The following is a 26593-nucleotide window of genomic DNA, read 5'->3' on the forward strand; positions in this document are numbered from 1 at the left end:
AACCGAACGCCCGGCCGCGCGCCCGCCCCCGCCCCTGCCGCCGCCGGGCCCCGCGCTGGGCCCCGCCCCGCGCCCCCGCCATTGGGCGGCGCTGCCGCGGCCCCGCCCCTCGCGCGGTCCGATTGGCCCGGCGCGGGAATGGCTCCGCCTCCCCCGCCGCTCTGAGCCGCCGGAGCGAGGCGATGTCCCCGCCTACATGCGTCCCGTCCTGATTGGAAGGCGCTGCTTGGAGTCCCGCCCATCCGCCCAACCTCGTTGGGCACAGGCACCGCCGCCCGCGGGGAAAGCACAATACTATTGGTCGGGCCGGCTGTCAGTCACCGCGCTGGGGGCCGAGGTGCCGGTTGGCAGTTCCCGAGAAAGGGGAAAGGGCTTTATTCGGGGTGGTTTCCGCTATGCCCGACCAGCGTTGGGGAACGGCAGTTCCTCCAGCCTCGCTGCGAAGCACTGCTCTGAACAGACTAAAATGTCTTTGCTCTAGAATTCCAGAAGATGTTCTGGGTTAGCAGTTTCTGCTTGCAGTGCCGGGAGCTGGGAGCAAGTCTATGCTCTCCCGCATCAGGCGCTGTGTCGGTCACCCGCCATGGGTGAGGTCCTTCCGCGGCCCCCGGCGGCGCTGGCAGGGGCGCTCCGGCACCAAGATGGCGGCGGCGGCCGAGCTGGGGGCGCTGGGGCGGCGCTGGCTCTGCTGGCTCCTGGGGCTGCAGGCGGTGAGAGCCGAGCCGGCGCGTCCGCGCTCGGGGCTGAGCGCGGCTGCAGTTCCTGAGAGAAAGAGCGGGTGTGAGGGCGGGGAAGGCGGCGTAAGACGCGTCCCGGGGCGGGAGGCGCGGGCGCCTCCTCCCGCTCCTGCGGCCGTGGCCACGTCTTTTGCTTTCCATGTCGGAGATTGGTCTCTACTTCTGCCCTCTTCCTAAAATAGTTTGTATTGGTGCTGCCTTTTCTTTAATACAGTAAATTATTTGGTGTGAAAATAAAGCAACAGTGTAGCGTGCATTTGGAGCCAAAGCTTTTAAGGAGAAAACGCTGATGAAATGAGGCACATCACTTGCTAAGTGTCTGAAGTTATCTTATTCTGACGGGAATTTGCTTTCAGAAGTGTAAGGGTTTTTTTCCAGTGCCAGTCAGAGACATTTGTTATGATAAGTGATTTATTGTTTCAGGAAAATATGATAGTTAAGATACTAAAAATTGAGTAAAAATATTAGGGATAGAGACTTTCTTCTATTTATTTTTTCCTTTACCTCTGTGTACTTTTTTTCTCAAGGTGTTTTGAGCTTGCTATGTAACCAAAACCGCTCGAGTGAGGACTTATCATATAATGGAGCCTTTACTTGCTTTCACACACTATTCGTGTTTTGGTTGGTTCTTTCTCACACACACAGCCCAAAAAAAAATCCTCCGGAGGTTCTTGGCCTTACGTTCATGGATTGTTTAGGGCTCTGCTGGCAAAGGTGGCAGGAGAGAGGCTGCTGGAAGCAAAGTGACAGTGCCACAGCCCTGTTACTGCTCCAAGGGGAGCAGATGCAGCAGTGACAGTGAAGTGAAAAGATGCCAGTAAAGCATCAAAGGGGCCGATGGCAAGCAGCAAGGTGCAAGAAAATGGTTTTAGTTACTGGCATCATTCATTTAATAAGTGAGCTATCATTAAAATGTAGCTTGGGCAGGGTTCAGAATGCTCCTTGGGGCTTTTTATACCACTGTGTCATTGCTGTATTTCCCATTGCCAGTATTCCCCAGAAAACATAAATACCTGAAAAAGGTAAATACTCAATACTTTGAAAACTAATTACCTTAGTAAAAATCCTAAAAAAAAGGCTAAATAATTCCAGTAGAACAGGGTTCTGTTGTCACACAGTGTCGTGTAGGAAGAACAAAAATAGCTTTCTTCCTGATAAAATAGTGATTTCAGAACAGCTTTTTTGTGTATTATACTTCTCTGTTCATGCTTTAACTCTTACTTCTTTAGCACATACAGAGAAATAGAATAATGAGGCACCTAATATATTTTCTACCAATCCTCAATCCATAATATTTTTCATCTGTCACAAAAGTGCTGCAGTTTGGCCACTTCAGCACAGAAAATGGGTTTTGTCTCTACCTAACTTGGGTGTGCTGCATGGATTAGATGGCATGTGAATGTGAGGAGAAGTCTGTTTTGCTGAATGACAAACTTAGCTTTTCTTCTGTACTTTTCTGTGTGGCCCAGCATAGTTCTTCTGAGTCTTGGCCTGTCACCATCCAGCTGAGTTTGCTGGTGCCCTGTCACTCAGCTCTGAGCACAGTGGTGCTCCTTGTTTCACTGGTGCTTTGCCTGGGGTCTTTTACCCAGACTGAAAAGCATCTGGGAAAGCCACCTTCTATCTCTCCCTTCCTTATTTCCTCTCTCACTTTTTCCCAAGGCAAGCAGCTGGAAGGGAAGGTTTTAAGCCAATGTGTAAAAAAGTGGGAATGTGAATTTGCTACAAGAAAGGTATTGAGGGGCTGGAGCGAGCCCAGAGAAGGACAGTGGAGCTGGGGAAGGGTCTGGAGCACAGGTTCTGTGAGGAGCAGCTGGGGGGGCTCAGCCTGAAGGAAAGGAGGCTCAGGGGGAACTTACCAGTCTCTACATCTGCCTGAAAGGAGAATGTAGCCTGGTGGGGGTTGGCCTCTTCTCCCAGGTAGCAAGTGATGGCATGAGAGAAGATGGCTTCAGCTTGCACAAGGGAAGGTGTAGATAGGCTATTAGGAATAATTTCTTCACTGGAAAGGGCTTCCCAGGGAAGTGGTGGAATCACCATCCCTGGAAGTGTTCAAAAGGCACATGGATGTGGCACTTGGGACAGGGTTTGGGGCTGAACACTGTAGTGCTGGGTAAATGATTGGACTCGATGATCTTAGAGGTCTTTTCCACCCTTAGTGATTCTATGAGAACAAAACCTAAATATCATTTAAGTGTTGTGATTGGTTGCATTATTTTTGCTGCCCATAAAAAGCAGAACTGGTGTTTTACATAGAAGCCATGTAATTGAATGACCTGTTCTAAAGTATTGCTGATAAATCAGAATTACAGGTTTTTATCTGCACTTCCAGTTAATAGTATGTGCCATTTTCCTGTAACATTAATGCAAACATGAAATTAAAATCCTACCTGTGTGTCTTGTTGAGCACTTTGGTTAATTTCATTACTTCCTGGTTGTGTTTTTTCTTGAGCTTAGCTGTTACATTACTTTCCATGAGTAATCCAAAACTTTCAGTGATCCAAAACTTACTGAAATACTTTTTGAAGAGGAGACTTTGGAAAGCTGTAACCATGTGCATTTCAGCTGATTCATTACCTTTGGGTTTTCTTCTTAATTTGAAGTGAGCAATAGGAAAGCAGTAGAGCTATCAGAAGTGTATATAAATTAATTTTGGCAGGTCTGATACCTTGAAATGTACATATTATGGGTGTCTGGAATTCCCTGGTAGGTTAAGACCCTCCTTCTCAATGGGGTGGTGTTGTGAACCCTTGGGCTGACCATTTAGGCATTACTGTAAAACAGTCACAAGAGACTAAGTTGTTCTTCCTAATCATTACAGCATTTAAAGCCATCTTTAAAAAACAAATTAATACTAAGTGTAACATTGTATTGATTTTCAGGTAAGTGTTTATGGAGCACAGTTGTCATCGGAAGCTTGCCGAGAGCTGGGCTTCTCCAGTAACTTGCTGTGCAGTTCTTGCAACCTTCTTGGGCAGTTCAATCTGAATCAGTTGGATCCGTTCTGCAGGGAGTGCTGCCAAGAAGAAGCTCAGCTGGAAACTAGAAAGGTGAGTTTTGGACCAAATCCCTTGTGGAATAATTTAACATGTCTTGTTTATGAAACTTTTCATTTAAAAAAATAAATGACAACCTGAGTTATCCCCTCAAGAGGAAAATGCAGCATTTATTCATAGCCCAATATACATCTACAGGGTCTAGGTTTGCAGACTGCCATACTGCTGTAAAATAATGCCCCGGTACCAAGAGGGGAATTTTTGGTTCTTTGGCAGCCCTTCTCTGGTGTGACATGACTATATTTGGGAACTATATCCAGCTTCTTTTAAAAGGAAGATCCATGGGACTGGAAGAGGGCAGAAGAAGAGGATGAGGAGAGTGGTGCTTGATGACTGCTCCTGCTTAGTCACTGACCCGTAGCACAATGGCCAAGATAGCTGAGTTCAGGCCCAGGCAAGAAAAGGCTGCTGCAGCCTCCAGGTCAGCTCCTGGAGTGGCACAAACCTGATAGAAGCAGGACTGCTCAATTCCATCCTGCAGCAGTGAGAACTGCTGGGTATTTCGGGAATGATCTCTCTAAGAGCTCATGCTGTGCTTCGATCTGTTTAAGGCAAAACCTTTCCTTTATCTGTAGTAAATAAATATCTGTGCTCCTTAAGGTATGTTATCAATGAAGAATTGTTAGAATACATGTTTTCTAATATGTGGTAATTTATGAGTGTTCTAGAATATAGTGAAGACAAATTAATCATCAAGAAAGTAAAGGTTTCAAGGATGAGAGGTGCTGAAATTATTTTTAATGACTAGGAGATAGTGAAATAACTGACATAATGAAATTAATGATGAAATCTAGCAGGTTTTTCCTGTCAATTAAATTCAGCCTAATATTTAAAAAAGAAAGTCTTCCTTTAATTTTTAATAAAACCACTGATTACAGTGTTAGGCAGAATATATTAAGTATCAAGAAGCATATGTTTGAGATTGGCAGAGAATTCATAGTTTAATTAGTAGTTTCCTAATATTGACAGACTTTTAAGTTGTAAATTTTATGCATTAACAAAGTAAATATTTCAATACAATCCTTATGGGACTTGATATGTAAGGCTTTTTCTTTGCTAGATATATGAACCTTATAAAGGAAAGTTTGTCTCTGGGGAAAGCTCCAGTTCTTTTACATGTGTATACATATATATAAATATGTACATATCTATACATATGTATACACAAAACCCGAAGTTTCAGGATAAAGTCTAAGGAAATGTACTAACAGGGAGTGGCAGAATAGAAAGGGTCTCCAGCATGCTCAGGTACAGTTGTGCTGGCAGCAGCAGCAAGGCTTTGTGTCCTTGTGTAAAGAGAGGATGCTTTAATTTGCTTGGGTAATATTCTTAGTTTTGCTTCTGTGCATAAAATGTAGCAGAAGAACTTATGGAGCAGGACAATTTCAGTTGTCTTTTGATGGGAAAATAAGCTAGAGGAACTATATTGCATTTCCGTCAATGTAACTTCTGAGAAAAATGTCTTAACAATTTCTCAATGACATACTTAGGGATGTAAGTTAGTTTGTACCGTAAACATTGCATTAATAAAAATTGGATCAAATAACAGAAATTAAATTAATAGATAGTCTTCTTAATTTCCTGAATCAGACCTAAATTTCATTGTGTGGATAATTACACTTTCTATGTAAGGATAAGCAAATGCCATTTTGTGGTCAGGACTTCCCATTGTAAATATTATTTGTCTGAAAACTTTTTTCATTTTAGTCATGATCAATGAAGTAAAATAAATAGCACAGAGATGGACAGGGTCTCAAGGGTGTTTGACAAATTCCTTCATAGTGGACCAGATTTCCTTGTATATTCACAGGAAGCAAGAAATTGTATCTGATAAGTTGTTGGTTTTTAATCTATTTGTGTTTTACCCAGTTTCATTTTCTGCTTGGGCTTTGGAGTAAATGTGAACAATGTAGATTTTGATTATTTATCTTTCCTTATTTCTGTGATATTTCTGAAGAAATGTAATACAAATGATACTTTTTGAGCTAATATGGTAAGCATCAGCTTGAAGTATAGGAGTGATTATGATAGTATTTTCATACATTTTCATATCTGAGTTTGAATGCAGGCTTTCCATATTGTGTGCATGAATGGAAATATTGGATTGTTCTAACATTATGATTTATTATAGCATCATTTCTAATTTTCTTCTGAATGCTGTTTCAGGAAGTGGAAATTTTTTATACTGGTACTACTGCTTGGAAATGTTTATTTCAGATTCAGTGATTTTTGGGAGGTTTTACATTTTAAACTCATACTCAGTAACTTCTCTTGAAGACTAGCCAGTGGAAAATTAGTGTTTAGAGACTGTTAATATTATCTTACCAGATTGTATTCAGAATCATCACATTTTGAATTGAGTTATGTTTTAATGTAATGCTGGTTGTAACAGATGTCTTTAATTGAGCTTGAGATTTTACTATTGCATAAAAATTAACAATATCATTTTTAGTTGCTTCTTGCTAAACAAGAATTTTCATGCTAGGTATGTAGACTCTGAAAACTGAATGCTACCTTTTGTTATAGCTTTTCCTTTTCCCCATTTTTTTTTCTGTTACCACAGAAATTTTCTTTCTAATGAAAATTTGACAGGAAAGAGTGAATGAATATTGAAAGTTCTTAAAGGCTTTTTTTTCCTACCTTCTTGCTTGTAGAATTTTTCATCTTACACTGAGATGCAGGGTTTCAGAGTAAGATGTTTGACTTTCTGATTAGCAGCCTGGCATGTTGCTGAGCTCCAGAGCAGGGGTGCTCTGGGTTTTGCTGAAGCTGTGACTCTGCACTTGAACATCCTCCAAGTACAGGAGCCTCCCTGCTCTGAGCCACGATCCCAGTGTGTGACACAGCTCGCTCCTTACCCGAGCAGGTGCTGCTTCCCAGGAGGTGCCACAGCACACTGCTTGTCTGTGCAACAAACAGGCTTGGCAGCTACTGGGGTTCCAGGACATGCTTCAGGATTTTAATTTTATTGTCTTTGCAGTCATGTGGCAAATACTAGAAATAGGGAAAGCAAGAGTCAGTTTACTGCATGACTTGTGCCTGAGTTCTAAACGAGAATTTAAAATTAAAGGTAATAGCATATCTATCTGAGAATTTTTACATAATTGGTGCTTTTCACAAATGGTCTGTGGAATATCCTCAGGCCTAAGAATATTTCATGCTGCATAGTATCAGTGCAACCTCAAATGAGATGTTTACAGATTTGAACTGTTTCATATCCTTGAGAGAAGTGTATTTATTAATCCTGCTCTTGTTATTGGTCCAGTAGTTTGTGAATTGACATTGTGGAAAATAGCTGTGAGATATTCTTGTTACACAAAATTTGTCTTGCTCTGAACTTCTGCTGACACCTGTCCAGTAAAATATTTTAATTACTTCATAATTGGACTGTGGGTAAAATGAAAATTGTTTTGGTTATTTTCTCCTCCTCTAGAGATTTTGTATGCAGTCTCACACTAATTCAGAAGCCAGCTTAAACAGTATTGCTTTAGACAGCTGCAAGTTTTAAGCCTCAGTCTGTCAGATGCAGAGTACTGCTGGTGTGTAAAACAGAGAAGGATGAAATGGAGGTGAAGCTAACTGTGCGTGAAATTGTAGTAGCAGGAGAGATTGTCCATATTTTGCAGTAGCTGAAAATAGCTGCACTCCATCTGCAGCTTCACATAAGCTGTGTGATCATTTCAGACATAGCTGTAAGCATATTCCATTAATTGTATTTATAATCTTAGATTTATCTCAACAATACATGCGTGTCAAAATCCAAAGTGATTTTAAAAATCAACTCTATGATAAAATTTGCAATACATTACATTTTATAGTTGCACTGTGCACGCTTGCTACAACCCATAAAAGTTATCAATATATCTAAATGGAGCTTTGAAAAATATATTTTGCTCACTAATGTGTGTTGAACTTCAGCATTTTAAATTTCTACTGTCAAGTACTTGTCATATTGTAATGTTAAGGTGTTTGGTGACTTAGAAAACATGACACCAGGTGTAATGACTAGGTGCTTCTTCTACTAAAAAAAAACCAACAAAACAAATTGAAAGCTTTCTTAGAACTCCAGCCTTTTACACATGTAGAATTCTTAAATGTGCTCTTATGAATTATAAGGAGGAAAAAGGTGACATTCTTGTTCAGACCTACTTTTTAAAACTCAAAAAATTGTTTACAAAACTCAGAATAGTTGCTGGAAGTAGAATAACTTGAAGTACTTTTAATGCTTCTGGCTACTCCTGTGTGACCCAATTTACATTCATTTTTCAGGTTTGTTTTTTTCTTTTCATTACACTAATTAGAGTGCTATACTGAAATTGCTGCTGACTGCTTTCTTGTTCTGCCAGAGGCTCTTAACATGAATAGGTCTACTCTCACTGGAACTTCTGGTTTTCAACTCAATAGTTAAAAACAGAGAACTACTTAGTTCTCTGTTTGACATCTCTGAGAAGTAATATCAATACTTACAGAAATTAATTAGAATTTTAGTTTACTTCTTTAATATGTTTCTCAAAACTCAGATCTTTTTCTGTCTTTTGATGTGTCCTGTAAAGTCTCTTGGATACTTTGTAAAAAATCAAATTCTGTTTTTACCTAACTGTAAACTGTAACTTCCTTATTTCTAACATGTTACACAAAAATGGTTTAAATTAATTTTGGTTTTCTAACAAGTGTGACTTCAGCAATAGTGTGATCCAATGGCAGCATATTTTATTTAACATTCAAGTAAATAATCAGAACTTTGTAATTAAGACTAATATGTCATATGATTTCCTTTCAAAGTTTGCTTTTAACTAAGTGTCCCATACAGTTCATAGAGGAATGATTTTATGGGCTATATTGATAGGGAAGTTAGGGTATCTGAGATGATACTGTTCTCTCTAATTGAGAAAGTCTCTGACCGGTATTGTTGCTTGAAAATATTATTCACAACCATTCCTTGTATTAAAAATGTGCTGCAGTGGATGTCCTTCTCAAGAACTTTACCATGTACCCTCTTTCCCTTCCCTCTGTACATGATGTTTTTGGCAATGAAAATTAATGTTGACAAGAAGTAGTCCTAGATAAGGAAGGTGCGGCTAACTAGTCAATGCCTGAGGCAGAAATTTACTGCCTTTTGTTTGGTTCAGATTCACCAAGTGTTCATCCATGTCAGATAAACTAAGATAGAATACATTATCTGTCTGTAATAGGGTAAGCCTTACCCATGGAAGAGTTCTATCTGATCTTATCAGTGAAAAAAAAAAAGGTTACGGAAACTATAAATGTGAATTTGCTAAATGTGAGTTTCAGTTGTTGATGTGCATCTGTGCTGGTCAATGGAATAGCTTTAGATAATTAAGGCTGACCTTCATCTGGATAAAGCACTGGCATTTAACTCTACATTTGTTGAAGAAACTTCAAAAAGTAAAAGTCTCAAAATTCATGAAATGTACAAGGTCAAATAAATATCTCATGAGCTCTGTTCTCACTGTTTTCTTTGCAACTCTAAAATGCTTTATTTTTTAACAAAAGCACAGACTGGAGAATAAAAGAGTTGTTCAGGGATTCTACTTCTAGAGGCAAGTGGGTGCTTAGATAGAATTAGATGGTATAGTCCAGAATTGAAACTTGACCTGTTAACTTCCTGTCTGTACTCCTTTGTTTGCACAATTGTCACTAGGTCCAAGTGAGAGCCTGTACACAGGAGCCCTTTTTCTACCACCCTTCTCTATTCCACTCAAACTGGGTATTCACACCACCTAATCCAAGCGACAGCTCCAGAGGTCTAAAGTTGGTGGTTGCTCAGCTTCTCCATTTTCTCTCTCACCCTTGTGCCAGATCTCTTGCTCACATGAACTTAACACCAAACACTGCAGAGACCAAAGGTAATAAAAACAGGCTGCCAAGAGGTGAAGCTGGTCTGGACCTTTCCAGTTGTTATTTGATTTAAACAGCACAAATGTTTATAGAATCCTGCAAGGAGGGTATCATTTAACACCAAAAGTAGAGGTGGATGATAAATTTCCTTTATGCTGAAGAATGGAATAGTAATGCACAACTATATTTTGTATGTACAGAATAAAAAGTCTCCTTTGAGTCTCCTACTCAAAGCAGATCTCAAAGTTCTTAGGATCTCCAAGAATGCAGATTGTACAGTCTTCCTTAGCAAATTCCTCAGCGCTTGAACACTGTCATTGTGACTTTTTTTCACTCAGTCGGAATTTCCTTCCCCACAAATAAATGAGAGCTTAGATTCTGCTCAGCTTTGTTCAGAGCAATTTGCCTGTAGTACATATCACTAATCACAGAAGCAGCACTGGTTCACATAATTGGTTTTTGACTGTTAGACTCTGTTTCCACACTCTTATTTAGAGTTAGGCATCTCCCTTCACAGGATAATGAGCTGTCAGGGGTAGAAGTTGCTTTGTTGCTAAATTTACTGATGACATCAGTTCAGAATGATGTGTGTGTGTAGCAATGACTTTCTTGGCTTGCTGTATTATAGAGCAGTAATTCATAATGTTCCTGGCAGTGAGGCTTTCTGGCTGCTCCCTGTTAACCCACAGATTCTTACTCATGTTCTGCCTCCAGGAAAAGGAAAGACAAGAGGGATTTTGAAAACCTTGAGCTATCCATATAAGTGCATTCTCTCTCACAGAAGATATTTTATAGTTTGTATCTCAGTGTATATTCTTTTGAAGTTTTCTAGTTTAGAAGACTAGCTTTCTAGTAAAAGTCACAAATGAACTGCTAGTTAGAAGAGTTTAGAAAAAAAGCAAAAGAAACTTGCAACAAAATCTCTTTTTGTTGTAAATTTCTTGGAAGAACAAATATTAATTAACCTGGTTTGCTTTGTTTGTGTGTGGATGGAACACAGTAAAAATTAACTTGCATGCTTTCATAAGAGATCATTTACCCTATTTTTCAACAGTACCACTTTGCCTATACTAAGGAACTTTGGCCATTAAGAATAATATCTATATTTTTCCTGAAATGTTTTGAAGTCAATAGATGAGGAGCTGTCTTTTGCCGACTTGCTTATATCATAATATGAAACTGTTTGATATTAGGAGAGGACAGTATGCACATATTGGAGAGAATCCAGGTACCATAAAGTAGCTATTGCCCCTTTTGTGTCTCTGCCTTAACAGCCTGTTTCATTTCATGTTTTAAGACATGCTGGTACTGTCAGCTGATTACAAACAGCTGTGCAAATCCAGCCTGAATGACACTTTGTAACCTGTGTCAGGCAGGGTCACCTCGAATTAATAATTAGAAGAAAGCAGTGTGCAAAATATAAATGTCATAGAAGTAAAATTAGGTATAACTTGCTGTATTTTATTTAACTTTTTTGTTACCTTTGATCTAACAGAATTTTATTACAATCAAGGAGCAATCTCTGTTCGATACCACTTTTTGCAGTTCAGTTTGGTCTGAAGTCCTGTTTGGTTGTAAACATTAATGGTTATGTAGCATGAATGTCACTTTTCTGGAGTCTTCACCATGAGTAACTGTGATAACAATACTATATCAATCTATAAATGAAGCACTGCTGGAATTGTGTCTTGCAGAATTGCTTCAGTTCTCTTCCTGTTAGCAGGTGAAATGTTTTCTTTAATATAAGTTAAAGTTCCTTATTTTTACAATGAATATTTTTAACTACCACAATTCTTATGCAAAATGGTGTTATTCTGATATAATTAGCACTCTCCATAATTAAAGCAGGCATGACCAATAATCTGGTTTGTCTCTTTTCATTTGTGAAGAGCCATCCTGATTGCATCAGAATGGACTGTTACAAGAGTTTCAGGTGCTTTCCAAAAACTTTTGAAATAAACTGAACTCAAGTTGATGCTTTGGAAAAGATGAGGGAAAAGTTCAGATATTGTCACAGTAACTTTAGAAAACATGCTATTAGAATGTTATTAAAAAAAGCTAAGTTCTTTTTATAGATGCAGACATGAATCAGCACTTGTTTTGGATGTTAACATGGACACCAGTAATAGTTTAGAATGTCTTTATTTCATTGCTCCTAATACCAAACTCACTTTCATGAGCACTAAAACAAGTGAAGCATTACTTTAAAATGAACTAACTCATGAGTTAAGCATTGTGTAATGAACTGACTCGAGATGTTTGTGTGCCTCCATGTAATACATGTCATTCTTATTAATACTTGAACACAGTGACTGCCTTCACAAGGAAATTTGTAGAACATCTGCTCTGGACACAATGAGATGGTAGATATTCACAACTAGGCTTTTGTGGTGGGCTAAGTGATGCAAATAAACCTGGTTTTTTTGCAAAAGACACCTTTGTTTAGAGTTATAAATGAAGCCAGTTGATTCTTCTTTTTTCCCTGGTCTAGCCACTGAGAAAGCAGCTGTTATTCCCAGCATGAATCTAAACCTTTTGTATGAGAACATTTGGGTTTCAATTATGGCAGAATTACAAGCTCAAAATTTAGACATCAGTGATTGAGCTGTTTTCTTTCTTAAATTTCTGTAAGATATTGGCCAGGAGTTACAAACTGGGAGTAGTGAGGTGTTACAAAATATCCTACATATTGTAGATTCCTACAGTGATTTTGTTCCATAAAAACTCATGTTTGGAAGGAAAATGACAAAGAATAATTTGCAGTAATAAGAATTCAAAAATGTTCATTTTATTGTTGTCCTAAATTTGAGTGTACTTAGCTTTTGATAGACTTACATAAAATAGTTAATTAACTAGATAGAAGGCTATTTATTCTTTTATCTACTTCTTTATACTGATTTCTTGGTAGAAAAATGCAGATAGCTGTCAGTATCAGAGGAATCAGTATAAATGTTCAGTGGATTAGTGAGTATGCAAAGGAATATCTAAATCTAGGATTGCTGATAGAACTGTTGAATTTTTTTTTTTAATGACAAAGAGACAAGGTAAGTGAAATTTATTAACCCTGTACCATGTTTCCTCCATCTTTGTAATTACTTCATGTTTTAATTCCAGAGAAATTTTAATTATGCAAGCTAGTATCTGAGCTGTTTATCACTGTCTTTTTTAATTAAAACCTTGAGTTGGGTGGTGAAAAAGCTTTTTAAAAGTCTAATATTTATGATCTCTTGAGTATTGTTTCTTAGTATTTCTGGGTTTTAACAGTCAAATCTTAGGTTTTTATCTTAAATACAATGTTTAGTTGAAAATGTACCTGTAGTTAGGCAAATTTCTGAGATGCTGTTCTGAACAGGTAATGCAGTGTAACATTCTCTTTTCAGTTTTCCTTGGAAGTAATGATTATTGATTAGTTCACACCAAGAGAGAAATTGTGATTTCCCTGCAAATGATTAGAGTATTTCCTATGTTCTAATTCATAGTATTTAAGCAAATACTGAGTTTGCCCTGAATCAGAATTTGAATATTCAGAAATGAACACGTATTTTTGGCTGTCTATAATGCCTCCATTCAATAGGTGACAGAATATTAATAAAATTGTCTTGGAGATTTCTGTTGTATCATGTGTGGTTTGGTTTTTCAGAGGGGTACATGAATGATATTTTTAATTATTTGTGTTCACAGTTCATATTTTAAGTGAAACATGAGTTTATGTAATTTCAGTAAGGTTATATTTTCTATACTCAGACTTGCACATTTGTTATGAAACATTGTCTAAAAGAACATGAAAGCAGAGGTTTTAATTGTCTATGAAAGGTAATGAATTAAATTAAAAATTCTTTAAGCTCATTCTGTCTGCTTATCTACAAACATTGGGTTTTAAGGCTTAGAAGGATGTGATTTGATATACAGTATTATATATAGTATATATACTATGTGTAATATTTAGAATGCCTTACTTTGAAGTATGAAGTTCTATTTTAGTAGCTGGCAAATCTTGTTAATTTCTTTAAGATTCACCAAACTATAGAATCATTTGCATGATGCAAAAAGAATCACAGTATAGTCTAAAAATATGACAGTATGCAAGACAATTATGTGAACGGTTTTTAAGTTTAGATATTATATAAAATTGAAATTAACTTATATTTTAAGGAGACTGAATCTGAGTATCTTGCACAGCTGACAGAAGTGATTGACATGTAAGTGCAAGTATCAAAGTTAGCCCAGCCTGTACATATTACTTCACCTAAGGCCTGTTAATGTGATCTGTCCTCTTTCTGTAAACACAATGAACTAAAATCAACCAGTAGCCCAAATGGGAAATTTAAAGTCACTGTCTTATCTTTATTATAAGTATTTCACTCTTCAAGTTAGGTTTAAAGTGGAAACTAAAATTTCATTTAATGAGATTTTGTTAGTATCTTTGGGAAGGAAGAAATAGTTTTCCTGTTACTAATCCATAATTCCTATTGTAACATGTCCAGTAGCATTTTTTTAAATGAAACTTTGCTTACACCAACAGTATATCTCATGATCTTTTTTTTGTTGTTTTTACATTTTTAGTATAATGAATGAAAATTATTATGTATCCTGAGTGAACAGTCAGTTGTTGCATAATCAGAGACAGGTCTGGAACTGTGTGTCTAGGATCTTACTTGTAATTAGCATCAACAGAGTAGCATATTGTCTCCTCAGAGAAAAACAGTTCAACAGATAACACACTATAAATAAACTAGTAATTTAGATTACTTTTGTCATTAACAGCTTCTCTTTATTATTACAGCTTTATGCAGGAGCTGTCCTAGAAGTATGTGGATGAAAACTGGGAAGGTTCCCTCAAGTCCAGGGTAAGTAAAGCTACTAGTATGTATTTCAAATATGAAATACTGTCACAGCTGAATGACAAAAGGTACTTTCAAGTACATTACAAGTAGTCATAAATTCAGTATATTGTATCAGTAAAGTTACATTGACCTGAAACTCATAGAACTGGTCTCCAGTAATTGATAGATGAAATTATATTGTGCACTTATGGAACGATACTATTTTCACAGATCTTGCCATATAATTGTTTTATCAGTGGATAATGACAGTCAACTAACAGGAATGGAATACAGTAGTGCAAAAGGAAAATCAGTACCATCAGTGTCTGTTGGGAGGAAGCTGCAGGAAAAGAATCTGTGAGATCTTTCAAATTGGACTTTTATTGTAAATTAGAGAGGAGCTTAGGTACTAGCAGTACTGTGGTTGTTTTGGGTTTTTTTCCTCTAATGAGGATCCTAATACTATACTCCCTAATGCTGTACTTTGGACATAGTTGGACATAAGTACTAATCTAGCTTTAGAATTTAAAATTGCACAAACAGCATGTCTCCTTCTACTGTGGGAAGTGTTAATACCTCCCTGTTTGAAGGCTGGCTGACAAACAGTGGGGGGAAAAGGGTTTTAAAACAGGTTACAATTTACATAAGTTGTACTGCATTATATCCTTTCCTGCCACCTCTGCCCACACAGTTGAGTTGAATGACAAGGCCAGAGCTCTGTTCTCTTTTCTACTGTATAAAATGTCCAAATGAGAATTCTTTAAATGACTTGTCATACTTGAGGGGTGTGAGGAGATTAACTTCATTAGTGCAGGAGTCCATATTATCTCCATGACTGTTCAAATTTAGCAAACATAAAAACATCCTGTACCGTTGTTGCCCATTCACTGAGCTGCTTTATGGTTCTGGATTTGTAACAGTTAAGTGCTCATTTGAGCTGTAGGTTTGAAAGAAAAGGTTAACCTGTTAGCCTGACTCCAGCCTGCATTGTGTCCTCAGTTATCTTCATGTGTAGGTCCTTGAAGGGAATGACCCTCAATTCCTGCTGTGTGTACACTTTGAAACATGTTCCAAAGACTTGGAATGGTGCAAAAGGAAAAACTTGAAAGTTATGACTAGTGTTTTTTCCTTTCAATTCTTGGTTGTCTAAACCTCCTCAAATATTTACATTCCATTTATCATATAGGTTACTTTTTAAAGTGGCTGGATACATTTCATTGTTTTTTAAAAAGGATCTCTGTTCTGATCACCAATTTTGATTTGGTACAGTAAGAATTAAAAAAGGACTGAGTAGTGCACTTAAATTTCTTTTTTGTGTTTTCATCACCAATTTATGCAGCTACTCAATCTAAACTTACCTTAACCAATTTTACAGCTAGGGTATTAGAAGAGGTTGGAAGATGGGATATGTATTAGAAGCATACTTAGAAATTTTTAAAAGCAGTAGAATATATTCTTTCAGCTGGTATTTGTCTTCACACTAATATTAATCTCAGAATACCCATATTTTCTCCTTTATTTTAACTTCTGAGAAACAGTATTTAATATCTCCATCTTAAGACATTTGCATTCAAGAAGTGTTTTTATTTCAGCTTTTCACTTGGGCATTTGCTATGGAAGTTGATTGCCTTAAGGTCATGCTGCTGCTTTTGAAGCATTTTCTTTATAGGCTTCATTCAGCTGTGTATCCTGTCACTGACAATGTCTCACCACAAATAACTGAATCCTTTCCCATAGCTTCTGTGAGGGCTTTGTCAGAGTTTGTTTAGATGTGTTTGGTTTTTCTCCCAAGAATATACACAAAGTTAATTGCAGGACTTTACATGGATTAGTGTATGTTACTACTGTATTCTGAGATTAATAAATGTGAAGTCTTGACCTCAAAGTACCTGTGTAAATTGTTTTGTTACTTGGCTTCATCCCACAGACTTGATGTGCCTCATCTGGATGATATTTTATTTGGCTAAGGGATGAGCAGTGTTGTTTCATTGTTTTTCTGTTGTGGTTGGATTTTTTATTATGGGATTCACATATTTAAATAGTTAAGGATTGAAACCAGTTGAATTAATAAAGGTTTGTAAAAGTTACACAGTTGGAAGAAGCTGTGGGTTGCTCGGTCCTTCTCTGTCAGTTTCTTTTAAAATTACTGGTTATATAATCTTCAGCTCTAAACAGTTGCTCAATCCACCTGTGTGCCTGAAATGTGAGAACCATTACATATGGAATATATTTGTATATACTAGGAAAGCAAAGGAGTGAGAAGTGATGATAAAAATCTAGTCCTCAGAAAGAGGATGAAAAAGTCTGGTCTTCAGCAAGATTATCTCAGTCTTGAACTGGATGTTAATGTTTGTAGTGCCACACCAAACCACTAAATTTGGCATTTGTGAATGTGGCCAAGGATGTCTGTTAGGTTTTTCAGATACAGTTTCTTGTGATAAGTCTGATAACAGACCACATTTCTGTATGCCTCCTTTAAATTCAGTACTGAAATTTTCTTACTGATAAATTTCCCTTAAAAATAAACTGCTTTATTATAAATGCAGTACTCTAAAATTTTAATTTCTATATTACATATATTTTGAAATTGTTCTGTATAAAATTGTTCTTAAATATTTGTCATTTAAAAGCACTCCATCAAAGTAGAATATTAAAAATCTAAGTGACAAGATTCATAGATGAAGCAATATCTTAATATACCAGGTAACACAATGACAATTTTTGGCAAACATCCATAAAACTGAGGCTCTGGAATAGAATAATGAATTAGCTGGGTCAGTGATTAATCTTGCATATTGGTTTTAAGTTGACTTTTCAGTGGCAGCTGTGTTCTGTTCACTATGAGATAGGAGATCGGTGTTTAGACTCCTACATTCTCTCCAGTTTGTTTAAAAGCTGAATTAGACTGGGTTTTTTCATTGAACATTCCTTTCATATTTCTCTCCATTCTTTTTCTTTTTTCCATAAAATAATTCTCACCTCTCCTTGTGAGTTAAGAAATGGACATGCTCCCAGCAAATCTATTCTAGAAACAAGGTCTTTAATCCTTGAACTGATGCAGCGTGCAGCTACATTAAATACTCTGACTTCAGAGTCAATCAGCACTATTATATCATCTAACTTCTCCAAGTGTTAAGGGAATTCTTTTAGCTACTAAAATGTAATTTCTTATGGGATTGTATTGTATGAGGTAAGATCCCTCATTTCCTAGTTATTTTAATCTGCAATTCATAAGTACTGACAAAAGAAAGTTAGAAAATTACGTTAACCTTAAATCTTGCACAGCTAAAAGCATTACTAAAAGTCTTGCTAAGAACTATGGATGTTGTAGTGGGAGACACGCATTGCTTTATTGTAATCTTTTGTGAACAGATAATGCACAAATTAAAACAATACTTCCCTTCAGATTGAGAAATGTCTCTTGCCCAACTGCTTATACAAAGTACCCTGTCTTTGGGATTTTTTGAAGTTTCTTCTTCAGGCTTGATTGGAGCTCTGTCTTGGATTAATTTCTGAAAGCATGTGGTGCTTTTTATAAAATCACGAACAGCTGCATTGTAACTTGATTAAGAGACTACAAATAGTAGTTATTGATGTGCCATATGAATTCTTAAATTTTAATTTTTATCTCAGACTGAGCTCCCCAAAAGGTACAGAGCTATAGTCATTAAAATATAAATAAATGCTTGTTGTGTGCTGTAGTTCAGTCTTTTTGCTTGGCTTTCATGGTAACTTTTGAAGCAGACTCATACCATCTTCAAAACTGCAGAGCATGTGTTTGTCCCCAAAACAAATGTCTGAGGGAAGACATTAATGCTCTTGTCTTGCCCAGTGATTTACATATTCACATTTCTAGCAAATATTTCCAATTTTCTTAGCAATGCTTTATTATTGGTGGCATTATTGAATGTTGGAATTTCCTGTCTTCATAAAATGTCCCTCTCTTACTCTACCTTTTGTTTGGTTTCTTTTTTTTTTCATGGATTTAACACTTGATAATTGGCAATGCCTCAATAAAATGTTTTTTAATTCAAGTTCATTTCGGTACAAAATTGTCAAGTCTGTATGGTCAAGTCCTTTGTGCCTTTTTTATGTAAAATTTTGCAACATTATGCACAAATTTGCATCTCCAGTTAAACTTCTTACTTTCAAATACCTTGTGTCTAATAATTCATGGCCAAGCAAGCAGACTACCCTTTAGCTTATCTGAAGTAATATTACACTTGCTTTCTGTTTGTTTAAATTAACTCAGAACAGCTGTTTGTTCTGCTTGGGGAGAGGTTTCATGTCCATTTTGGGTCAGGAAGTTCTCTTATGCTGTGTCCTGCTGCACCTCAGAGAATAGTGCAGGTATATGTGCATATACACAGACTTGCCCTTTTGGCCACAGTGATTCTGAGCCTCCTACACTCTCCACTTAGGGCTCTGGGATTTAACTCCAACAAACTAGTTTTCACAGACTTTATTACACCTCTATGTAATAAATGGACATTATAACAATAGCAGTGAGTTCTTCATTCTGCTGTGTTCGTAAGTAAAGGCTGCTTTTAGGTCTTTAAAAGCACTGTTCAGTGTGGGCCAGGCTTTAAAATGCTCGTACACACTTGATCCTTCTCTGAGCCTGTAGCTGTAGCTGGTTGTGGGGCAGTTCTGTCTGTTCTTCAGGAGCACCTCAGGAGCACCTTCCAACAGAAGTGCTTTGGTACCACTCATCATTTACTGGAGCATAAGGTGAAGTGGTTTTGCAAAGCTGTCTGGAAAACAGCTCTGACTTCTGGTCTGGGGTTTAATTCACCAGAACACGGTGTCATGGCACCGAACTCAAGGTTCATCTTACAGAAGTCACCGTGGAAAATGCCTCTCCTGCTCATCCACAGATAGCTTAGAGAAAGGTTTGTTTCTCTGTGGTGTGTAATTTCTAAAGCTGCTACAGAGAGAAGAAAATGGGGAGATAGCTTGAATAGGATTTAGTATTAAACACCAAACTACTAAATAATGGTGTATAGATGATGTGCAAGTACCATTTATAGATAGAACCATAAGAAGCAATGTTGATGTCAGGGTATAGAGGGGAAACGGAGCAATGTGAAGGTGGAGCATATGCACCACATCACATGATAAGCAAGCAGTCATATGTCCCTAAATGTGCACTGTAGCTGCATCTGACTTCCTAACCCCATCGTTTCAAAGGTTGCTAATTCAACTCAAGGACTGATTTTGTGGAAAGGAAAAAAAAGCGTTTGATGGGATAATCTGTGTTTTTAATGCATGTCAGTATTTGAGTTTCTCATTTTAGCTTCTGAAATTCAGAATATACAAATTAAGTTATTTGTACATTGAGTGTTTTTCTTTGTTGCATTGCAATTCAAGTGAGTGATGCAGAAAGTCACTATGATCAGCATTGGAAATAAATATGCCATAACAGAAACTAATTTTGTTCCAGCTGTCTAAAATTTCAGGAAAAGCATTCTGTAGTGCTTCAGCTTTCAGAAGATTTAGACATTTGACATTGGTGGAAGTGTGTAATAGCTACTTTTAATGTGGCAGAATGTAATGCTGCCTATAGAATACTTTCTTCTTCCACTTAATGCTGTTTCCATTTTATGTGAGCTTGTTCAATCCAACACTGCAGCCAGAGAACAGCCTCTCATGTCCAAATAAGCTTTCATCTATCACTCAAGTAACAAATCCTCACACCTGTTACAAGCTTGAAGTGCTGTAACCTGAGGTTCCTCCCAAAGGCAATTTTTTATTACAATCAAGTTCCAGAGTTCAGATTTACTTCAGAAACTTTATCCATTTTACTGTGCTCTCTTACGATTTTGCAATTAGTCACCCACTGTACTGACTGCTTCTTACAACCTTCTTTTCATATAAAGCTCTAGAGACTGGTTTCAGCTTTAGATTTAAATTGAAGAAAAATGTGGAAAAATTCCTCCAGAAGCATTTCAACAGTCTGCAGACTTAATAAATAATAAGAAACGTCTTTGCTGCTTTTTTGCACATTACTTTTGATGACAACCAAGACAACGTGTCACAAGAGCATGGGAAACACTGAAGTTGTAAAAAAGGTATTTGAGGTTAAACCAGAATCGAACTGCAGTATGTGTGCAAGTACTGGTTATTTAGTGCTATTTGAAATTGTTATACACTGCTTACAATGACATTAGTGTGTAGTCTGTAGAAGGAATAAAGACAATGTGAATGAGACAACTCATTTTCTTCAGAGGCCTGGTACATTTGGCAGCTCCATGGGCCATTGGTATTTTTTTAACTTGTTTATATTGTGTAGTAGTTGGTGCAGCAAGCAGTGTATATGATTTTTATCTGTACTAGGAGCTCAGTGAAAGAGGGAAGAAAGTTAAGTGCCACTCTGTATAACCATGCTGAGAAAGTGTTAAGGTAACTGTCTGCAGTAATGTAAAGATAGGTGTAAAGATGCCAGGGGATATCTCTGCAATTACTGAGGAAAGCACTACACTTTGTCAAGCAGTATGAAACATTAGTCCTGAGGTTGCACTCATCTCCATGCACCAGCTGGATGCACTGCAATTTGTGAGAGATTCATTGTTGTCTAACCTTGAAAAAGCAGCTTTAACATGCAGCTGGCACCCTGGTAGGAGTCAGTCTGTACTGACAGGGTTCCTCCTTGGGGAGATGCTACTTACATACTACAGGAGCATCCTGAATCCACTTACTGTCAATATAGCTACTAAATTCAGCTTTTAGCATGTGAAAAGGGAGAATGAGAACTGTTATTTTCTAAATAAATTTTAAATATTTTTAGAACTCAGGCATTCATTAGGGTGAAGTGCTAGGAAGTAGGGGATTATACTCATACTTTGTCCTGAAATACTTCATATTGTCTTTTCAGAGTTAAGGTTAATGCAAGGCCTGGGCTGTGCTGCTGTTAATGCCAGGTGCTGCAGGTGAGGAGTGGTGCAGCAGCCCACCTCAGACCTGGCCTTCTCTCCATGTAGCTGCCTGACAACCCATAGAGCCTTGATACCCACTGCCTTCAGGAGTGTCAAGAGGAAATACAAGCTTCTCTTCCTGTTTTTAGCTTTGTTTTCTTGCTGGTTTTCAACATATAATCTCAGAGATCTCTGCAAGACAAGATTGACCGTCTTGTTCAGCAGAATAACACCTCTCCCCACAGCTTCCTGCGTGCCCTGTCCCCCGCAGAGCTGCAGCGTGTGCTGATGAGATGGGTGTCACACTCAGCCTCCCTCACAAAGCTGATCCTCAGCCAGATTTCCATCGCTCCAACGCTTTTCCTCCCATTTGCGGAGCAGCAGCATATGGGCCAGTCTGCTGAAGGCTGTCAGTTGTGTGTGCAGATCAACTGCCTTACACTGTTGCACTAGTGTTCAAGGAAATTCCAAGCACAGAGAATTCCTGTTTGCATTACTAGCAAAAATAGGTGTTTCTTTGGCATAATAAGTTTAGTATTATTAATTTTGTGAAGGTACTAAGATTTTAACATTAAAATATCTTCTAAAGCATAATTCAAAAACAATAATTTGGGGAATACTAATTTGACATAAATCTACTTTATGCAAGTAGAGGAGAATTTTATTTTCTTTCTTTTCTCTAAACTGTAGCTTTCGTCAGGAGTGATAAGCCAAAACTCTTCAGGGGACTGCAAATCAAGGTAAGTAGTAGCCCTAACTTTTTTGTTTGTGATGTTATGAAGAACTATGTTTGGTGGAGACAGTCCTGTGGATTCTTCCCTGTTTGCTGATCAAGTAATCCTTTAGTAGAGGACATATATTTGCATTGCCAGTGTGAATCTTTACAAGTTCCTGCTAGTAATATTGATTTGTTTACTGCTCAGTAACTGGTAGTAATTCTTCGGTGGTGGTGAGGCTCTGGTTTATTTTACTGTTGTTTGGTTGGTTTTAATCCAAGAAAAAAAAAATTATTATAGTAGATGGGAAAAGAATCTGAGGAATGTTTATATTTTGTTCTTACTTTATAGATACCTTGGGTTTACTCAAGCTATTCTGTCATAGTTTCTCCTATTTTGTTCTCCCCTAGTTTTCTTATGGAGCTGCCATTTCCATACATTCAGTGATTCTTGGATTTTTCTTCTTCTCAGAATTCCTTTGCTGTGTTCTGTTGTGCTGGTTTTTCTCCATATACTTCAGACATGTAGCTTTATAAAAATGCATATACTGAATGGTGTTTCTTATGACTTGCGTATATGCAAAGGTGCATAAGCTGCACTGCCTTTAGCTCCAACAATTCTTTGGTTTCAAGATCTAATCTAAGACTTCACCTTCCTCTTAAAATCCTGTGTGAACTTCAAGTGTACTTCAAAGATACACATCTTGATTCTCACATCTTGTGCTGCCATCTCTGTTGCCCAAATGGCACCATCTGGAATCATTTCATAGCTGTGCATGGCTGCAATAAGTGATTTCTCTTCTCAGCAGCTGATTCTGTGTAAAACAGATTTCCTCTGTCTGTCTCACGCGTTCATGTCTCTGTGTCCTCCAGTTTCTTTCAGAAGCTTTTTCTCCTTCTGTACGTCTGTTTCTTTTTTTTTTTAACTTTGTAGATTTATTGAACATCAAAGCAGTCTAGACTACAATTGGTATCAACTATTACCAGAAAAAAATGTGCAAATGAATCTGTTTCTTTCACAGGACTTTTGGAAAACTCAATAGAGGTGCCACTAGCTTCATTAAGTCAAACCATCTAAGTTAGCTCAGCTGAGCAAAGTAGAATACTCCTGGGGAAATCTTTCCATAAACTTAAATGGTCAGAGCTTTCTGATACTGTTAAAAGCTTTTATTTCCATTACTTAATTTGGAACTTAGTGAGTTTGAGAAGTGCTGAAGAATTATGTTACCAGCTAAGCATAGTAGGCACAGATAAAACACAGCAAGAAAGAATGCGATTACATTAGAAATTGATAGTAGAGAACTTCGACCTGTTAAAGTGACTCAGAATTTCTAAAATGGTAAAAAGGCTGTTGATCATATAAGAGAAATCATTCATCATCAAAAATCTAGCTTTGGTAACTTAAAAGAGTTGGAGTAAATACCCTTCTTCAAAGCCAGGCCAATGGCAGTGCCCCTCTGCACAAGCATTAACTGCTGTGGTGCACCAAGGAGAACAAGGAGATGTTTCTGACTGACCCCCACCCCCCTTCAACCAACTTGTTCCTCCACTTTCCTCTCTCTGACATTAAATGCAAGTCAGAACTGATTCAAATCACTTGAGAGCAGGGGCAGTGTTAGTATGGAGAATGCATTTGTCAACCAAGGTAACTGACTTTCCTTCTTTCCCCCAGTATGTGCGTGGCTCTGACCCTGTACTAAAGCTGCTGGACGACAGTGGGAACATTGCAGAAGAACTGAGCATCCTCAAGTGGAATACAGATAGCGTGGAAGAATTTCTAAGTGAAAAATTAGAACGTTTGTAAATCATTGCTTTCTGTCCTCTTTCCTTTTCATATTTTGTCATGGTAATCTTCTCAGATGAAGTGCACTACAATTGAAGAAACATTCCAGCATCTGTATTAGTTTTAAAATATCTGTTGTGCTGTACTAAACATCTTGTAATTAGAAAGGAAGCTTCAGCACACATATCTGACAAGTTGACAAACAATAGCTTGTCTTAACATTATTATTTCAGCTCTTAATGCATTTATCACTAAGAATGCTTTGTTTCAAAGTTAATTATGCAAATCTCAGTTTGTTATAATCAGGTCTGTTTTTACAAATGCTCTTAAAACTGAAGAGCTTCAAATAATAGAAATTATTACCGTGCTTTTTGTCTGCTGCTCTTTCTTAAGGAAGTTAGAACCAAATGCAATCTATCTCCCAAAGAAACTTGGCTACTAATGCCCTTTTTTATTTGTATTTGAACTGTCCTTTTATAGAAGCCATGTTTACAGTGAGTACCTAATTCACAGATTTGAAAACTGATGGAGGAACTCATGCTCTGATAATGTGAAACATTTAGTAAGTACACTTTAGTGAAGACTACATAGAAAACCCCTGAGGTGTATGAAGTCAGATGTTAGGTGTGCTTTACATCAAGTGTTTTGCTTCAGAAAACATGAGCTATAACTCTTTGAAAAGCTTTCCTTCCAACTTTGAGAAGTTTATTGGAAGTTTGTTTATGAAATTAATTTAGAATCTGTTCTTTTAAAATGTATATTTTTCTCATGTGAAACTTATGTGAACAGGGAATATAGACAGTATGTATGGTAATGAGTCAAATCCATTAAGACCTGTTGGGTTTTTTCCACTTAAGAGTCAATAAATATGGTAATCAAGAATAATGTGGGGTTTTATTTTTTTGAAGTCTAATTAACAAATAAGTGTTTGCTGTAATTGTTTCATGCTCACCAGATTTGGGTTGGATGGGTATTATGCTATGACCTGAAGTGGTACACAGTTTTTGTCTTCATATATAATTTTATAGCTAAAAAAAAATCTCTGTAATTTACAGACTTTATTCCCAGCTTTTGAGAAGAAATCATCAACTTCATAGCAGAGCAATAAACCTGAGACTGAGACCATACTGAAGTATCAGAAGTAATGCCCTAAGGTGATTGTCCAGGCATAGCATTTGAAATTTTTATTTCTAAAATATTCTTATAAACTCAGAGAGAGTGTGTGCAGCTGATTCCTATTCTTGTGAATATGATCCTGATCTTCCAGATGACTGAGTGTGAGACAGCTACAATAGTGGTCACCACTGTCTTGGAGAAACATCATCTGTACATAGAATGCACAAATCTTTGCAATTTGTGCTGACTTACCAGAGTCAAACATGGATTTGTTCTTGGGACACATGATGTGTTAGTCAGCAGATGAGCTACAACCAAAACATGTGGCATGACAACCCTGTATCCCAGTAGTAAAAATATGCTGCCATCCACTGGCCTTCTAATATACTGACTGTACCCAATACTTACCATTTCTGTGTTGGCCAACAAGGGATTTCAGTTTCTGTATTGATGACTTACCACATTGTTTTAACAGCATGTTTTTAATCTTGTTCTTTTCTCCAGCTTTAGGTACTCTTTACCATTCCTCAGTGAGATTGTTTGCTTCATTTGATATCTATCAAATACTTTTTTTGCTTTCTTCATTTCTTTCCGCTTCCTCCTTAACATGAAAGCCAGTGGTTTTCTGACCTTCAGCCTCCCTTTTATTTCCATGTCTTCCTACTGTCCACCCAGTACTTCTACACCAGATCCTTCAGGGCTGCTCTTACTTGTCTTTCAGAGAAGCAAGGAACTCACTCTTGTACCAGGAGATGACCTTCCCAGAGTGGAGAAGGATGACAGGCCAAAGAACTTCCCCTCTAGCATAACTGACTTTTACAACAGAGTCCCAGTGCTGTTTCTGACCTTTTCCAGTACTGGTTCTCGAGTATTTCTATTAAGGACACTGGAGATAAGCCTTTCTCCCAGTTTCCTCCTAGGTTCCTGATTTGCTGATTCCTATTCCACAGACTAATCTGGCCTTGGATTCATATTCTCATAGTCTAAAAGCATGCACAAGGTACATTCCTGTAATTCCTGTAATATTTAGGGACATGTTCAGAATTCTCCCTGATTCTGTTACTGGGCTGCTGAGCCGTGATCCTACTCAGTCTGCAGCTTTTAGCAAAAGCTAATTACCTACACTTCCTGACCTGTTGGCTGTGCTGCACTAAAGTGTGGAATTCATACTGTCCTGCCTTTATTCTTTCTCATTCTGTCCTTTAGATGATATTCAGGTTCTTGGCTCTACAGACCTGTTAGGAACATTTAACATTCTGGCATAAATGAGCTGGGCTTTGTGCTAAAAGAGGCAATTAGAATGGGGAATAATTTCTTTTGGAAATTCTTAAGTTTCTATTTATTGGTGAGAGGTTTTTTCCTCCAGTCTGCAGCTGTGAAAATTCATAGAGCTCAAAAGGTTATTTTGGTTTGTGGCAATTAACCACACAGAATACAAGGTTGAAAGCTCCAGTTTAAAAAGGAAGTGATTCATTTTTACTTATAGCCATGATAAGCACCCAGTACTTCATGAAAGGCATTCACTCAGACTTATGTAAGAATTATTTAATCTTATATAATGCTCTTGTTGTGCCAAATCTTCAGCGTTAA

The 26593-nt window shown here is 37.6% G+C and overlaps 1 protein-coding gene across 1 annotated transcript; it reads left to right on the forward strand.

Moving 5' to 3' along the window:
• Positions 1 to 402: 402 nt before the first annotated feature.
• Positions 403 to 24772, forward strand: SELENOF (selenoprotein F). The gene is made up of 5 exons (XM_053985395.1): positions 403 to 710; positions 3620 to 3787; positions 14436 to 14499; positions 22080 to 22129; positions 23777 to 24772. Exons 1-5 carry the CDS (start codon positions 546 to 548, stop codon positions 23906 to 23908), a joined length of 579 nt encoding a protein of 192 aa, XP_053841370.1. The 5' UTR covers positions 403 to 545; the 3' UTR covers positions 23909 to 24772.
• The last annotated feature ends 1821 nt before the right edge of the window (positions 24773 to 26593 follow it).

This window comes from Vidua macroura, chromosome 9 (assembly GCF_024509145.1).
Source record: "Vidua macroura isolate BioBank_ID:100142 chromosome 9, ASM2450914v1, whole genome shotgun sequence".
Classification (NCBI taxonomy): domain Eukaryota; kingdom Metazoa; phylum Chordata; class Aves; order Passeriformes; family Viduidae; genus Vidua; species Vidua macroura.